Source organism: Artemia sp. Qi Xiang Cuo, chromosome 2, assembly GCF_049724085.1.
Source record: "Artemia sp. Qi Xiang Cuo chromosome 2, ASM4972408v1, whole genome shotgun sequence".
Taxonomy (NCBI): domain Eukaryota; kingdom Metazoa; phylum Arthropoda; class Branchiopoda; order Anostraca; family Artemiidae; genus Artemia; species Artemia sp. Qi Xiang Cuo.
The window spans coordinates 32,108,061-32,125,144 of NC_142795.1; the positions used below are offsets into that span (position 1 = coordinate 32,108,061).

General features: G+C 36.4%; 3 protein-coding genes across 3 annotated transcripts in view; 1 reads left to right on the forward strand and 2 right to left on the reverse strand.

Annotated features, from left to right (window-relative positions):
- TM9SF3 (transmembrane 9 superfamily protein member 3) overlaps positions 1-17,084 on the reverse strand; it is a 696,120-nt gene that overhangs the window by 237,615 nt on the left and 441,421 nt on the right. The gene's annotated exons all lie outside the window — the stretch shown is intronic.
- LOC148955147 (xylosyl- and glucuronyltransferase LARGE2s-like) overlaps positions 1-17,084 on the forward strand; it is a 159,743-nt gene that overhangs the window by 26,304 nt on the left and 116,355 nt on the right. The window contains exons 2-3 of the mRNA XM_089100559.1: positions 9,484-9,638; positions 10,557-10,749. Of these exons, the coding sequence (XP_088956685.1) occupies positions 9,627-9,638; positions 10,557-10,749 (205 nt within the window). The 5' untranslated portion in view covers positions 9,484-9,626. The remainder of the gene's footprint in view (positions 1-9,483; positions 9,639-10,556; positions 10,750-17,084) is intronic.
- Positions 14,545-17,084, reverse strand: part of LOC148955148 (beta-1,4-galactosyltransferase 4-like) — a 69,752-nt gene continuing 67,212 nt past the window's right edge. Inside the window, exon 3 of the mRNA XM_089100570.1 lies at positions 14,545-15,046. Within this exon, the coding sequence (XP_088956696.1) occupies positions 14,927-15,046 (120 nt within the window). The 3' untranslated portion in view covers positions 14,545-14,926. The remainder of the gene's footprint in view (positions 15,047-17,084) is intronic.

The following is a 17,084-nucleotide window of genomic DNA, read 5'->3' on the forward strand; positions in this document are numbered from 1 at the left end:
CTAATATACACTAATCATTCTAAATTTGCGTCTTTTTTTTCATTTTGCAAAGCTGTTAAGCTAGATAAACAAAACTATCAGAAATAAATCTACTGACCAAATTAGAATCCAGGAGGTGTCTTTAAGTCTCTATTTCTATACCTTTCACACATATATAGATTACTTGTCAAGGTGATGGTATATTTGCTATCTTAGGAAGGGGTGGGTTTAGGGTACTAAAATTTTTAGAAAAGGATCTACTCTTAAATAACAGCTCAGGAAGGTTTTAAATAGTATCTGCCTCCACCCATTCTCTCTCCAAAGGGAGCTAACTTTAAATGAACTTGGACAAACTTCGTGCCGTAAAAGTAAAATTTTCAAAAATAAACTTGAAGTATAACTAAGGCTCAAGGTAATTTGTTTTGGGGGCCATGCCTTTCCTAAAGCATGATTTATTGGAATTTAAAGAAATAACGAATAAAGACGGGCTTTAGAATTAGGTTCAACAAATAAAAAATATATCTTCGATTTGAAAAGAAATCCTAATGTGGATTAAAGGTCTACTAAATTTATTAGAGTTGTTTTTGAAAACCTAAAATCAAAGAAAAGCAGATTCAAGCCCAAATTAAAGAAAAAGTTGCATTTGACAAACTTAAGACAGGTATGCACATATTCATATTCATTGACTTTGCTTCTGTCGATCGACTTATTGACTAATAATTTAAGAAACCATTCCAAAGCCAGGTAAAACCGAAATACAGAGTTCCAGATTTCCAAAAAACTAAAACACATGTCTTACATGCATTCTTCTAATGCTTACAGATAGGCAAGGAGATAGGATGAACTTTTGAAGACACTTTCTCAGGGTACAATTTAGTTGCGGCATCCCCCGTAGTCTAGTGAAGAACGAACTCTAGCCCACATGAGCTGAAAATTCACAAGCTTTCACATTTCATAATCTCACATTATACTGGAGCTAAGGAATTTCCCGACAGATGGAAATTTGTGGATGACCTAACGGTTGTTAAACCTGATATTAAAACTTAGTTAAGCAACCCTTTGAGTATCCTCAGTGATATTGCAGATGACGCTGCGGACTTAGACATGAGAGTAAACCTCTCTAAATCTATGATAATGCCAATATGTTTCCTTAAAACCTCACCCCTTTTCCTCAACCCTATCCCGCCAGATAATTCCGTGTCTCCCTTTAAATTACTTGGGGTTACAATTTCCTTAAGCTCTTGAATAAATTTAACGTCCCCCCATCCCATTCTTTAAGGATCTATACTTCCTTTGTTCACCCGCATTTTGAATATGCTTGTCCAGTTAGGCATCCTGGCATCTTCCGCGGTGAATCAGAAAAAATTGAATCCATTCAAAAAAGAGCCCTGAGAATAATTTTTAAAGAAGCTAAGCTACCATACTCGCTCCTTCTAAAAAAGGCCAAGCTGGAAGCTCTTGAGCACAGGAGAGGAACGTTGTGCCTCCGTTTTGCAAAATATGCAATAATGAACCTTCGAACGGAAAGCATTTTCCCCAAAAGACACTCCCCCCAGACACCGCCTGCCACACAACAGCTGTTTAAACAGCTTTTTTCGAACAAGTAAAGGTTAAAGAAAAAAAATTGTAAATGGTAAGTTTTGGCTTATTATCAAAAAGTTAATTATAGCATCAGCTGTTCAAGCCTTAAAGCTTATCATTTAAAAATTGTGCTTTTCCCTTGTTTGGACATTGTCCGGGCATACTGCTTTCGCACGAAATACTCAGAGATCAAAAATGCCTGTTCGATCGACATTAGTAGTAGTATGCTAAGATGCCTTAGAGCGGTTTCTGGCAGCTCCGAAAAGATCTCCTCGTTTTTAGTCAAGAAAATGAATGGGTCTCCAATATAAAAAACATTAACTTTTTAGTCTCTCATTACCTTCTCGTCAGGATTGCCACTTGCCACGGGTAGTTCTTTTCTATGGCGGTAACACTTTTGAGAAAACCCAGTACTATTACAGCATTTTTTTCCCGCAAAATAGGGCAGTGTATCTAATGGGCGAAAAATTGTCTGTGCACATAAATATTGCCATCTTTTTTTCTTTATGGTTACCTTCTTCCATTTTCCCGTCCTTTTTTTCCAATTATGTCCTTTTATGTTATACAGCATCTTCTCGAACTTCCTGGAAATGCTCGGACATTTCGAAAATAAAACAAGTTTCGGCATGAAATTATGCAGTCAGCTCAAAGTCATTAGTGTTTAAGCATAGCCCATAGTTAATTTGGGAGAAGGCGGTTTCTCCCTCCAGACCATGCTTTCCACTCCTCCCATCCTGATGTTTGGACTTCGGAAGCCATCTTAAACAAAAGTACGGTATGAAAGAAGAAAGAAGGTTAATTATTTCCTAGCCAATGTCTGGGAAAATTTTTCAAAAGGAAAATTACTGGTTGAAGGGTACTTTGCATATTTTTACGGCACTTCGCGCTAGAAAATATTGTTCTAAACCCTCCACCAGATTCAGTCTTAAGTAAATAAATAAAGTGAAATTTCTCAAATTCTGAATTTCAAAGAAACTTAAACTCTTTGCTACATAATACTTTCTTTAAGTATTCTCTTCTCTTAAATAGGTTTTCAAAGGAATGCAAACATAAGGATAATTGCACTTTTTGATAACTTATTTCGAAAATTTCTGTGACTTCGCGGTGGAAAATACTTTCTCAGACGCCTACACTTGCTCTGTCGTATAAATTGTTACTACTTCAAACTTTTATTTTAAGAATAGGAGGGGGCATGCTTTTGATTACGTAGGTACGTTTTCATAGCCTATTCCAAAAGGAAAAGGGGCAGTGACACCTTCGTCTATAATTAACTATAATTACACAATCCAATAATACTAATTTTATTTCTTAGCCGACCCCCCCCCTCCAGAATCTCCGGATCTGCCAATATTTCAAAGGTATAATATAAGAAAAAATGTACTTTTTGCTCCCCTCCCCCGGATTTATATAAATTTGTACTACTGTATTTATGCAAATTAATACAAAAAAAGCTTACCGGAAAGCTCTACGTCACTCTGAAAGATAGACTACCAGTTTCTCCTCAAAAGTTTTTAAGGCATTTACGGCAGAGTTGCTAACGCTGCAGGAGCGTCTTTTGATTTTAAAACCTTTTGTACCGTATCCAAAAATGAGTGGAACCAGCTTTACTCACTGGATTCTACCATAGCCTCAAGCATTTCAGCAGGACAAAGGCGGGTTGGAGTGGGCTCTCTTGTGGTTTCTGCACCATTACTTAATATATCCTATAGTACTGGGGTCAAAGATTGAGGGACCAGAGAACAATCCACATTTGGCAACCATTCAAATACTGAAGGATCCAGGTAAGCTGGCTTTTGGAAAAGATTAATTGCAATGCTGATTTCAGTGCTGATTCGATGCTGATTTCAAATATATAAATTTCATCAAGTTTAGTCCTACCCATCAAAAGTTACGCGCCAGAGAAAATTTGGCTGATTTTCGATAAAAGGGGGAAAGACCTTCTAAAAGTTATAGAACCTTGATGAAAATCACACCATCAAATTCAGCGTATCAGAGAACCCTACTGTAGAGATTTAAAGCTTCCATCTGCAATGTGGAATTTTGAACTTTTTGCCAGAATAAAGATCACGGATGCGTGTTTATTTGTTTTTTTTTCCAGGGGTGATCGTATCGACCCAGTGGTCCTAGAGTATCATGGGAGGACTCATTGGATCGGAAATTAAAAGTTCTAGTGCCCTGTTTAAGTGACCAAAAAAATTGAGGGCAACTAGGCCCCCTCCCACGCTCGTTTTTTTCCCCAAAGTCACCTGATCAAAATTTTGAAATAGCCATTTTGTTCAGCATGGTTGAAAATATGATAAATATATCCTTTAGGATGACTTAATCCCCTGAAGTCTCCGGGGGGAGGGCTGAAAGTTATGAACTTTGCCCAATGTTAACATATAGTATTGGTTATTAGGAAGTATACAGACGTTTTCAGGGGGGATTTTTTCTGGTAGTAGTGGGGGGGGGGGTAGTATTTGGGGGTTATGTGGGAGGATCTTTACATGAAGGAAGTTTTCATGGGGGAAGGGACATTGCTATGAAGGGGGCGCCGGATTTCCCAGCATTATTTAAAAAAAAGATCAGAAATTAAATATAAAAAAAAACAGTTTTCCAACTGAAAATAAGGAGTGACATCAAAATTTAAAACGAACAAAAACTATTACCCCAATGATTGGGTTTACCCCCCTAGTCAATATTTTACTCTTTAAGCAAAAGATTTTGTAGTGCTTTCACAAACTCTATTAATTCTACATACCAGTCTTTGTGGTTAAGGGGTCATTTTTAAAGAATTGGAACAAAATTCGAACTTTAGCTTAAAAAGCGAGGTATTGACTAGTAGGCGAGCCCCTTAATATACGTATTCAAAATATATGAATATAGAAGTTCGGTACGTTAGTTAATTCGTAAGTTACGTATATTTATTACTAATAAAAACGTTCGTAAATAACATTAAACAACTTTCGAGAAAGCCATTTAACCAAATAAAAGTAAAATTAATATGCAAATTTTGTTTTAATTATTCATGTACGGTGAGCCAAAATCAAAACCTGCATTAATTCAAAAACGTTCAAAAATTAAATAAAAAAACAAATTTTTTTACCTGAAAGTAAGGAACGACGTTAAAACTTAAAACGAACAAAAATTATTCCGTATATGAAGAGGGCTGTCCCCTCCTCAACGCCTCGCTCTTTACGCTAAAGTTTGACTTTCTCACAACTCTTATTTTTTTTAAACAATAAAAAAATTTAGCGTAAAGAGCGAGGTGTTGAGGAGGGGACAGCCCCTTTCATATACGGAATAATTTCTGTTCGTTTTAAGTTTTAACGTCGTCCCTTACTTTAAGGTAAAAAAACTTGTTTTTTATTTAATATTACAAAAGAGCTCTGGCCCTTCTAAGACTATGTGTGCTCGACTGCCAATTGGATATTTAAGAAGAACTTACCATTACAGTGGTATCGTGCATGGGAAAAAGTACGGTAATAACAGCTTCTGGTACAGTCTAGCCATTAGACATAAGCAAGGGACTTCTATTAAAACTGTTACATTCGTCAAATGTAAAAAACTATTTCCAGGCTACCTAAGTTTTTTGTAGACTTTATCATTTCCAATCTGCTATTCCATCGCACTTTCATGTCAAGAGGGATATGAGAACAAAGGCCACTCTCTTTACAACATCTTTTAAAGTTACCATGCTGGACGATGAAAAATTTTAGTTTTCTAAATAATTTTCGTAGTTTTTTCAATGTTTGAGCAAGTGTAAAGTGTCTTCTGATAGCTTGTGCTACAACATCGTTTTCTGACAGACCCCCAGCTCCCCACTTCTCTTATCCATTACTTTCCCCACCCTCTTCCGTAGACACCGCATCAGTTTCATCAGATTCTTCAGCAAAAGTATCTTTACTTCCGGAGTTTCCAGAACAAGGAAGAAATAGGCCGTCTGAATAATTTTCACCAGTTGGATCGACATCTTCGACTTTATCAAAGGATTCCGAGCCATCTTCTTCGGGGATGTCATTGGATAAGTTTTGAGTGGTCCAAAGTCAAAGAGCACCTGTAACAGATTAATGAAGACAATGTTCAAAACATGAAGTTTAGGAAAGTGCTCATAGCCTAGAGTCACAATGCGGAACATCTTATCTGTCAGTGAAAACTTCCTTATTGCAACTTGGATTGCTGGAAGGGTGTTAGTAGTTGTATGAGAATGATTAATCTTGAAATGTGAAACATTGTGGTGCTCTGCTCATATTTCATATTCCTGGGGTAATAGGCAGTGATACCTATAAAAACAGATCCTTTTGCAGACCAGCAGTCACAAGTCAACCTAGCCTTAATGGCAGACCTTAAAGCAGCCTTCTGCTTAACTTTTTTTCTGGCAGCAACATAGTTGTGATGATAGATAGTTTCCCAGGATGGTGCTTTCAAGCCCCCTGTTGTTTTTTAAATAAGCTGTTTCATATCTGGCTTATCAAACACAGAAAGTTGCAATTTGTCCTTAGGGCTTTGCAGCAGAGCTTCGGTAGAGCAGCTTGTTTTGGTCGATTGGAAATAAAGAATGGTCGTTTGTCTCCTGGACAGTATCTGTGCAACTTTGCTGCTCAATTTACTGAATAATTTACAGTAAGAAATAAGTTGTTTTATTGGAACTAAACTACACCTTTACCATCCTCCTATTTAAACACATACCTATTCTCTTCTGACTCCTAGGTCTTAATTCTGCCTAGCTGAAATAATATAGTAGCACTATTTGATATATTAGACACACTGAGTTCAATCATTTTACTTATATTCCAATTCTAAAAATTTTATGAAGCGTAACCACGCTTCTTCACAATTTCAAATTATTATTTAAAACACTATTTTTAAGTTCGAAATTCTCGAATATTTCATTCTCGTATCACTAAAATAAAATCGGAAACAGAAGAAAAACAGGGAGAAAAAAAACAGAAACAGGACAAATTAGCTATTATAAAAACAGAAAGAGAACAGAACAGGTAAATAAAAAACAGGTAATCTGTTTCTGTTCTGTTTCTGTTTTTTTTTTTGCATTAACAGAACAGAAAAAAGTACTTTAAAAACAGTACAGAAACAGAAAACAGAAACAGTGCCCATGCTTGTTCTGAACCCTTGTACTGTTTCTATTTTGTCCCCCATCCGTTGTTTTACCTCCAGGTATGAAAAAACCTTTGTTCCGTTCATTACTGATAAAATAAACCGCTTGTCTTGCTCTTCTTTTTTTCGTTACTGGTGATACCCAAGTGTTATTTTCGTTCGATGCTTTTGTTCCCTCCCCCTTTTTATATGTTTTCTTTTAAATCTTCTTAAAGTATATTTTATTTCACTCCTTTCAGTTTTTTTTTAGTTTGTAACTTTAGCTTTCTGACAATTTGCCGCTTAATATTTTTGACTAATGAATGGTTTTGCCATTCTGATATTGTTATATTTCGCATTGTTTTGCCAGTGCTTTTAATTGTTTGCTTTTATATAATTTTTTTTTTGTTTATGACTCGGAAATGTGAATTCGGCCTTTCGGGGCTTGTGATAGAAATTTTTTGACATAAATATTTTATCCAACTTATATTTAATAAATATATGAAAAAACATGATGAATCTGGTTTAGTATAGGGTCTTTCAAGGGCCTTTATCAGTACCACTTTTAATTCTAAATGATTAATGACATCAGCAATGATATCAATCAAAGATGGAAATATTTGTGCCCATAATTGCTCCTCGTAATATATTTTGCCGCATTTAAAACAAGCTTCTTGAATTTCCTGATCAATTTACAAATTAAGCTAAAAACCTAAACGTAAAAATGAATACTTGTAAGTTAAATCTTAAATAATAAATTTTTCAATTCTACCACTCCCTCTTTTTTTCAAACCCTATTCAACCTGAAATACAAGTGAATCATACTGAACTCAATGGTTTTACTATATCCACTGAACTCAAAAGGGTTATACATTTTTGAGATTTTTTTAGGCATATTTTTAATTAGTTTTTTGTAATTCAAACACCCTAAGACACCCCTCCTCCATGTATTCCCGTCCTTTGTCATGATGTTATTGGAATATGCATCTCCAGTCAGGTTTCCCCATTTTCCTAAACAACTGAGGGATAAGATCCATTCTGTTCAGAAGCCTTCTCTCAGGAATAGCCTATATCCAAGAAGAGTAAGCCCATTTGCTACATCTACTTGCTCTTCTAATAAAAAAAAAAAAAAACATAATATGCAAAGTAAAATCAATTTAAGTTAAAAATTTTACTTTAAATTCATTAAAATGTAAAACATTTTAAAGTAAAATGTTTTTTGTCTAAGAATGTTGCGTCTAGTAGTGTGCTATTAATGACTTTAAAGACCCACATAGGGGGTGTACCACATAGGGGGAAAATACACGCCATCTATGGCGTGTATTTATGAAAATTTAGGGGGGGGGACAAAATGTTTGTAGAATTCTAGGGGGTCATGTAGTCTTTTTTAAAATAAAAAAGCCAAAAAAAGCATTTTTCAATGAAAATACCCACCAATAAAAATATGTATGAAGGGCCACATGTCCCCGTTGCTCCCCCGTTTGATGCTACTAAGTTCCACGCTCCTTTTTCCTAGAAACCTCATGTGCTACTGCTGCTAAAAGGAAGGTGGGACGGCATTGGCTTTTGCTTTATCAAATCCGTTATCATTAACACAGTGATTAGATTTGCCCACTGTTTTGCAATCTTGCCTTTCCTAGTTACCCTCCTGAATAGTGTAAATTGATCTGAATAACTCATCCAGGGGTCTCAATTTACGAGAATGTAGGGGAGGAAACAAAATTTATTTTTCAAAATCTAAGGGGTGGGATTTATCTTTTTTTCAAGCTTTTCAGTAAAATTACAGACAAAAGGATTTTTTTTTCTTGGAAAATGCTCCCAAAATACTCCTCCAAAATCTGGAGGGAAAAAATACCCCATCCTCCTGTCCTTGACGCCATTGTATTCATCCAGAATCGTTCCTATGGTCGGTGTTGCCCGGGTAAAATTGATATACAGCCCCCCCCCCCTACCGACTCAAATATAAGCAATAAAAGTGAAAAATTTCATCAAAGTGGGCAATCCCCCAGTCGTAGTGCACCTCCCAGCTGCGGTGCCTGGGGTAGCTGACCCGGTTGCTCCTTCTAAAAATGGCTCTGCATTCATCCATATCCTTATGGAGAAGTACCAAAGAAATTTTGTCTCCTTTGTAACAAAACATTTTGATGAATTATAAAAAAAAACAACTTCTCCTGACGAAAAAACAATTTCTAATACTAATCTTCTTTTTTGTACACATGGAATTCAAATTGGGTTTTATTTTGTAGCTTGTGATATTCGTTTGTCTATGAAGTATAATGTTTGTGTCATTCGATCTAGCTGATCAGAACACAAGCAGGAAATAGTTCGTTTTATTCTACTATGAGAAAGTTTTTGATGACTAATTTAGGTACTTATGTGTTACAGCGACCACACCAAAGAAGTGAAGTTATATTAATCCTAATGAAACATACCAAAATATGATGAAAATATAATACTTCAGTAACAAAATTATGGAAAATACAACAGAGAATTATGGGAAGCAAGCCGCCCAGAACGCATTATAATAAATACCTAGCCTAACCGAACCACCTCTACATATTAAATATTTAATAAAAATATACCTGCATAGTTACCGTTCATCTCGCTTACACTTTACCGTTTACATCTCGCATAGTTACACTTCTCTGCTAACTCTTGTCCAAAGCAAATCTGTCACTTTGCTGTTGCCTATGAGTGATGTTGCCAGTGTAAACATTTCATTGCCAAATATGATATATTCGTGGTTCAAGGTATTGATAATGGAATAAAACAAAAGTAGAGAGAAGTCCAAAAATCCCCACAAGTGACATAAATCGTTCAAATATTGTATATATTTTTTGTCACTTTCAGGTACTTTTTCTTTCGAGAATGATGCATCGTATAATCTTAAGGCAGAACTTGCAAAAACCAGGCACCAGCTATTTGCAGCCAGAGCAGACATTGTTAGTCTTTCCAAACTAAAGAATTTTAACAGTTCAACCGTTCAAAATAAGATGTGCCAAAATGTAAGTTGGAGCAAAAATTAACGTACTTCTTGTGTTGTATGTTTCTACTTTATGCTGTGGTTTTACAAAATTTTTAGGAAATCCATTTGAGGGTGTATGTTTTCAAAGCAATAACTTTTTCAGAAATCTGTAGCAGGGGTAGCTGTGTAGTTTTGGACTGGCCATAGTGGTCAGGCCTCCTCTCCCCCAGTTCTGCAAACTAAGAAATCGTAAGTTGTGTGGTACAAAGGGGGAGAAGGGCTACCGAGAAATATGCCCTGATTTTTCTATCTGATCTAGGCTCTTGCGAATAACTTCTATGCTTTGTTGTTGCTTATATTAATTTTTTAGATCAGAAATGATGCTGAATATTGTCTTTTTAACTCGGTAAGTACCCTAGAAGAAATAGTCTAACATGGAAACTTTTGGTGTCCTAAACGTGGCATTATTATGATTATTCTTTTTATACAGATCTGATACCTTCTCTGGGTGGGATAAGGGCTGATTTTCTATTCAGTTTATTCGATACAAATTAATTTCCACGTCTTGTTTTAATCTAGATAAAGTTGTGCAGTTGAAATGTGAGTAAAGAGAAGAATAATTTTTATTATGTATTCCCCTCATAACCAATCATTTTGAATTTAGATAATTGTTGGTCAAATCAAACAGATTGTGAAACGAACTGTAAGTAAGGAGCAACTTGGTCCAATAGTAACCGGCAATCTAAAAATCGGAATCTTAATAACAATAGATACATAAAAAAAATTGGCTTTTTATTTCAATTAAAATTGACTACCGGTTTGATCTTTTAGCTAGAGTATAAATATTGTTTTAAAAAAATGTAGGGACAAAACCAAATCTCTTTAACCTTAATAGTTAGATTTAACCGATTTGTATCCATTTCCGAGACCCATCTAACTATTAATTTTCAATTTTCAGGAAAAGCTGGATGAATGTGAAGTAATTCATGTAGTAATTGTGTGTGTTGGTCATAACGCAACTCGATCTGCTGCCACTGTGATAAAATCAATGCTATTCTACCGCAGGCAGCCCCTTCATTTCCATTTTGTCAGTGATTCTGCTGCAGAAGTTGTAATTGAGAATTTATTTCAATCCTGGAAAGTTCCAAAAGGTTTGTTTCCTCCTTGCATAAAAAAAATTTGAGCGTAGGCTTGTTGTGCACTGACAGGACCAGTAAAGGATGCTCGATGGTATAGAAGTGCTGACAATGGCGTTAAAAGTAAAGACTACGAGAATAACACTGCTGCGGTTAAGGTAGGAAGTGCGGTTAGCATCTGGTTTTGTATTAAATCAGGAGTTAAGCAGGATTGTGTTCTATCCCCCTTTATATGGATTATTTTGTTGGACTTTGTTTTAAGAAGCACAGGAAAGGCATTGAGAGACCACGGAATCAAATGGGGAGGAAAAAGTCTCCTGGACTTGGATTATGCTGATGATTTAAGCATCCTAGATGAAAGTGTGAGCAAAATGAATGAAGTTTTAGAGGTTTTGCGAGTTCAGGGTGCTAGTATTGGTTTGAAAATTAATGTTAGGAAGACTAAGTCACTAAGGCTAGGAATAAGTGAAGATGAAAAGGTGACGTTGGGTAATGAAAAGATTGATCAGGTGGGAAGCTTCACTTACCTTGGTAGTATTATTAAGCCGCGTTTTCAGGCTCAGCGGGTTCGAACACGGGTTGTCCTCGTCTAGTTTCAAGTTTCTAGTTTTTCGTCTAGTTTTGTCTAGTTTTAGCGGGTTCGAAGCTTCAACCCCGTGTTTGATGCACTAGATGCACTGCTGCACAACGCTTGATGCGCTAGACGCGAACAACCCGTGTTTAAAGACGGGTTGTTCACGGATCAGCAGGTTCGAACACGGGTTGTTGTCGTCTAGTGCATTAAGCGTTGTGCAGCAGTGCATCTAGTGTATCAAACACGGGGTTGAAGCTTCGAACCCGCTAAAACTAGACAAAACTAGACGAAAAACTAGAAACTTGAAACTAGACGAGAACAACCCGTGTTCGAACCCGCTGAGCCTGAAAACGCGGCTTTAGTAAAGATGGTGGGAGCAGTGAAGATGTTAAAAATAGAGTAGCCAAGGCTCAGGGGGTTTTTTCACAGTTAAAAAAAGTCTGGAAGAATAGGAAGATAAGTCTGCAAACCAAGATTAGAATCTTAGAAGCTACAGTGATGACAGTGGTCAAATATGGCTCTGAAGCAGGGACGCTCCGATAAGCGGATGAAGATTTGCTAGATGTTTTCCAGAGAAATTGCTTAAGGATTGTTCTGGGTACCCGGCTGACTGACCGTATTTCAAACAATAGGCTATACGAAAAATGTGGTTCAATACCGCTTTCTAGGTCTATAATGAAAGAAAGGTTGAGGTGGTTAGGGCATGTTGTGCGGATGAAGGATGACAGATTGCCGAAGATTGTTCTTTTCGGCCAACCATCTAGGGCTAAACGGAAAGTAGGTCGTCCCCGTCTGGGGTGGGAGGACGTCATAAAGAAAGATTTAAATGAAATGGGAACTTCGTGGGCGGGTGTAAAAAGGGAGGCTTTGAATAGATTGGGGTGGAGGAGGAGCGTGCGTAGCTGTGTTGGCCTCAGGTGGCTTGGTGCTGCGATGAGTTGTTAGTAGTAGTAGTAGTAGTGTCTAGCTAGAGTTAGTGTAAGACTGGAAGGGTAACTACCTAGACAGTTATGATGTTAATAGATTCCAGGATGGGAATTTCAGACGAATTTTCGAAGAATAATTGGATATTAAACAAGAGAGTTTAGACTTTAAGAATATAGAAGATGGATGGAATGATCTTAAAAAATAGTTTGCGAAGTATCAGAAGATTTCTTAGAAAAATATCTGGAAAAAACAGCTAGAAATTATTAGAAAAGGACTACTTGCTTGTTAAAAAAGAGAAGTGGTTTTTACAAGATGTTTCTAAATTATAGGCTTTATGAGGACAAGAGGGAAGTAAAGGAAGTAGAGAAGACACTAAAACGTAAATTAAAGAGATGGAAAAAGGGTTCTAATAGTTAAAATTACTGAGAATCTGGAAGATGCAGCCAGTCGGTGTAATAGTAAGATATTGCACGGTGACCTTAAGGGCCTGAGATGAATCATTTGGTCCAGACCCTAAATTTCGTTTTCTTTAAGATAATACTGCAACATGCTTGCCACCTTTTTTTCAAAAATCTGGTTATTGATCAAATAGGTTTGCTATTTGATTACCAGTGGCCTAAAATCACTGAAACAAAGACGGCTGAAAGAGAGCATGGAATCGGGGAAATATCGTAAGATTAATCCCAAAGATCGCTATGTCCTGGAACCCAGTTTTGAGTGAAAAGTCTACGGAGGAGGGCTGAAGGTTCTGTGGGGAAACTAAAAAAAAAAAAAGTTAGAATAAGTTTTTAAAATGCGATTATTTTGTTGTATTTACATAAATTATTTGTTCTAGAGAGCTGCTCCAGAGCCCACCAATTTTTTAGTAGACCCCCTCTGGTGCACAGAACATAGAAGTTGACTTTTGTATTCGATTTAGGAGCAAAACTGTGGTATAACTGACTGAGACATTGCAGACAACATGCGATTTTAAGTTGTTAAATGGTTATTTCGGAATGCTGCTTCATGCTGTTCCAAAGTTCCTGCTTCATGCTGTATCAAATCGTTTGTGGTAACGAACTGTAAGTAAGGAGCAACTGGGGCCAATAGTAACCGAAACTATAAAAAAAAGGAATTCTGATAACAATTAATCCATCAAAAGAATTGGATTTATTTGCTGATTCCAAATATATAAAATTCATTAAGTTTCATGTTACCCATTAAAAGCTACGAGCCAGTGAAAATTTGCCTGATTTTCCAAAAAAGAGGGAAACACCATCAAAAAGGCAAGTGATACTTCGGAAAACACACCGTTAGATTCAGCATATCCGAAAACCCCGCTGTAAAGGTTTCAAGCTCCTATCTACAATAATGTGGAATGTGGAAAGATCACGGATGCGTCGTGTTTGTTTGTTTTTTCTTCTTTTTTTTCCTCCAGGGGTAATCGTATCAAACCGCTAGTCCTAGAAGATCGGGAGTGGGCTCATTCGGAAGGACATTAAAAGCTGTAACGCCTTTTTTAAGTGACCAAAAATATTCTGCCACAGAAAAGTGGCGTTTTCTGCCACTTTGTTGCACCAAACCACGATTTTTATCCCAAAGAAGGCCACGTTGCTACCGAATACAAACTCGTACAAAGCCGCTTGATTTAAAAGCATTGATATACGAAATATTTAGCTTCCCAGTTGTAGAGAAAGTGATACCACAACGGTGGCGTATTCGTTTCTGAAAAGTCACTTAGTCCATACAAGATAAATGGTCAATTTGGACATTTATCTTGATGCTTGATTTAACTGAGTTGATTCATTTGATTTTTCGTCGAGTTATGTTTAGTGATGTATAATTGCGCATCAGCTATTACGAAGGTGGGGTGGTGGGTCATTCTGTAGGGGTGGGGGTGGGTGTCAGATGCCATAAAGAGTGTATTTCAGTGCCCAAAATTCTCTAACTCCCATGAACCCTCAGATAAATATAGAAAGGGGTGGGTGGGGGTAGGAATCCAACTCTGATCTCTCTTTATTTGGACTAAGCCTGAATAAGGGTACTAGGGGGTGATACTTCCTTATTATTACAAAAAAAATGTTCTGAAATTTGTTTTGAAGCTTCATTTAATTAAACTAGTTTGCTTCTTATTTCATATCGCTATTTACATTGAGGTGTAAGTGCACATCAGCTATTATGATCCAAGGAAGGTGGGTCATTTTGTAGGCTTTGAGGGGTCAGATGACTCAAAGAATGAATTTTACTGCCAAAATATTCGAACCCTCATTGAGCCTTCAGATAAATATAGAAGGAGTTTCGAGTAAGGGGAGGGGGGATAGAAATTTACATCTTATAGACTAAGCCTGAATAAGGGTACTGCGGGATGATACCTTCTTCTTATTGCAAAAAAATATTTCTGACATTTATGTTGAATCTTGATTCAACTAAACTGACTTACTTTATATTTCTTAAAATTATGTTCAAAAATATGTACTAACCCAAATATACTAACTCATTCAGCCTTTAGGAAAAATAAATATAAAATGCGTTTTTGGGAAGAGGATGGGGGGTGTGTAGAAATTAATTTCTAGTTCCTCTGGAACTTTCCTCAATTCCTCTGGAACCAGGAGCTTTGTTTTTCAGGTTAGGTAATATTTTCAACGGTAATATTTCTCTTTTTTCTATTTATATCCGATGTTTCAATGCAATTAAGACATGTTTACATTGTATTTAAACATCAGAGAACCATATTGTAAAGGTCGCAAGTACTTCAGCTGCGGAGACGATCAGAAGTCTTGCAGAATTTCTATCCATATGAACAATAATACCCCTCTCCGTCCACTCGAAATTCTGAAATAAAAATGTTAGTTAGAACTTATTGAACAAAACTGCTGTTCATGGAAAATTTGGCAAAATGTTTAAATTTTGTCCAAAATTTTAAATATGATCCAATGCATCCTGTTGTGGTGTAGTGTGTTTAACCTTAGCTTGGTAATACGGGACCCAGAGATCGAACACGGCTGTAGCAAAACACTAAAGGGCCATCGTAGGGACCTTGGTAGTCAAGAAGCATCATTGATCTGACTGCTTACTTATGATCCAATGTTTTAAACCTTAAGGAGAAAACTAAAATGTGGGACTGAACTATTCCATTTGCAATTATTGATATATAGACCTTAACACAAAGGAATTGGGGGCTTTTGTGCCGATAGCCCACATCATATTTTGGTTAGGCCTGAGCATGTTCTGAAAAACGATCAGAAATTAAATAAAAAAAAACATTTTTTTCAGCTGAGAGTAAGAAGTAACATTAAAATTAAAAACGAAAAGAAATTATTCCGTATATGAGGAGGTCTGCGCCCTCCTCAACCACTCGCTCTTTACGCAAAAGTCGAAATTTTTATCCTAACCCTTTAAGAACAATTGATGAAACATAAGGACCATTGAATTGGAATAAGATGCTTTTTTAAAGAACTAAAAACTTTAGCGTAAAGATCGAGGGGCTGAGCAGGGGGATATATACGGAATGATTTTCGTTCGTTTTAAATTTCATTATTGCTCCTTTTCTGGCTATTTCTTAAGTGCAAGTGTCGATTAAATTGGAATCATCGAAACATTTTCATATGCTATCAAAATCATTTTAAACCATTTTAATCGTCACCAAAAATGAAATAGAACCAAAGATTGTTTCCTCTAGAACACTAGGTAATTGGCTGTAGATCCAAAATAACGCTGCTATGCTTTGTTACTTGCGTTCTATTTGTCAGAAAATTTTGAATAATGTCAATTTTTTAACGAGTTACGATACATTCAGTTGGCCTGGAAAGTAAAATAACATTTTTAGGGTCAATTCTGACAGTTATTAGATCTAACTATTTTACTCGTTTGTCAACATGAGTAATAGCCTGTTCAGAAGCACGGGGAAACGCTCAAAAACCGATGGGTATCATGGGAAAACTGATCGGTTTTCCCATAGTACCTGTCGGTTTTGGGGCTTGGAATTTCTTATAGTTTCTCTATGGTACCGATCGGTTTTTTGTGTGTCGTTGACAAAAAATGAGCGAGTATTGTTGGAAGTGGAAAGCATATCAATTGTTAAGCATGCGGAAGTTCGAGATTTGGTGGTTCTTGTTCACAACCATCAGTTTTTGTATGATATGTATCATGCTCTATATAAAGCGAACAAGAGAAGGAGGATACCTGGCAAGAAATGCGTAGAAGTGCATCATATCTGTGTTTTTCGAAAAAAATCTTGCATTTATCGTTTGAACACTTTCCCTTTCGTATGGGTTGGTTTTTCTCATTGGTTTCCCTATGATTCTGAAGAGGCTATAATGCTTGAAAATGAAGAATTGAGTTGTCAACATGGTTAGAAAAGAAGATCAGCAATCCTTTAAGTTAATATGTTGTCGATGTTTTTGCCATGTTCCGACACTGTTTGGAATAATCAAAGGTTAAATTGTAGCCTTAAACAATTTTGCAAGAAAATGAGCATTAAAATTTTTGGAATAACTCCCTTATAATTTATTTCAAAAGGATAGGAGTGACGAAGCCAGTTTGTAGTAATAATGAAGTCATGCGACAAATAAACGACACCGAAATCCAAGTCAGGAGTTCTAAAACTTTATTATCGATAGCCTTGAGTAACCAGACTGGAATATTAAAAGGGGTTCTGCTGGTTGGGATAAAATTGCTGGGAATCTGGAATGTTCACCTAGGCGGCATAACAGTAAGATATTGTAGTGACACTTTAAAATAGGAATCAAGCCTGAAATACTGATAAGGGAAGTGTTTAAGATAGAAGAGTAGAACATCCTGAGAATGTGTTAAACCGAATGACATAGAAACAACGAATATTTTTGCGATAATTTAGAAGTGAAGGACGATT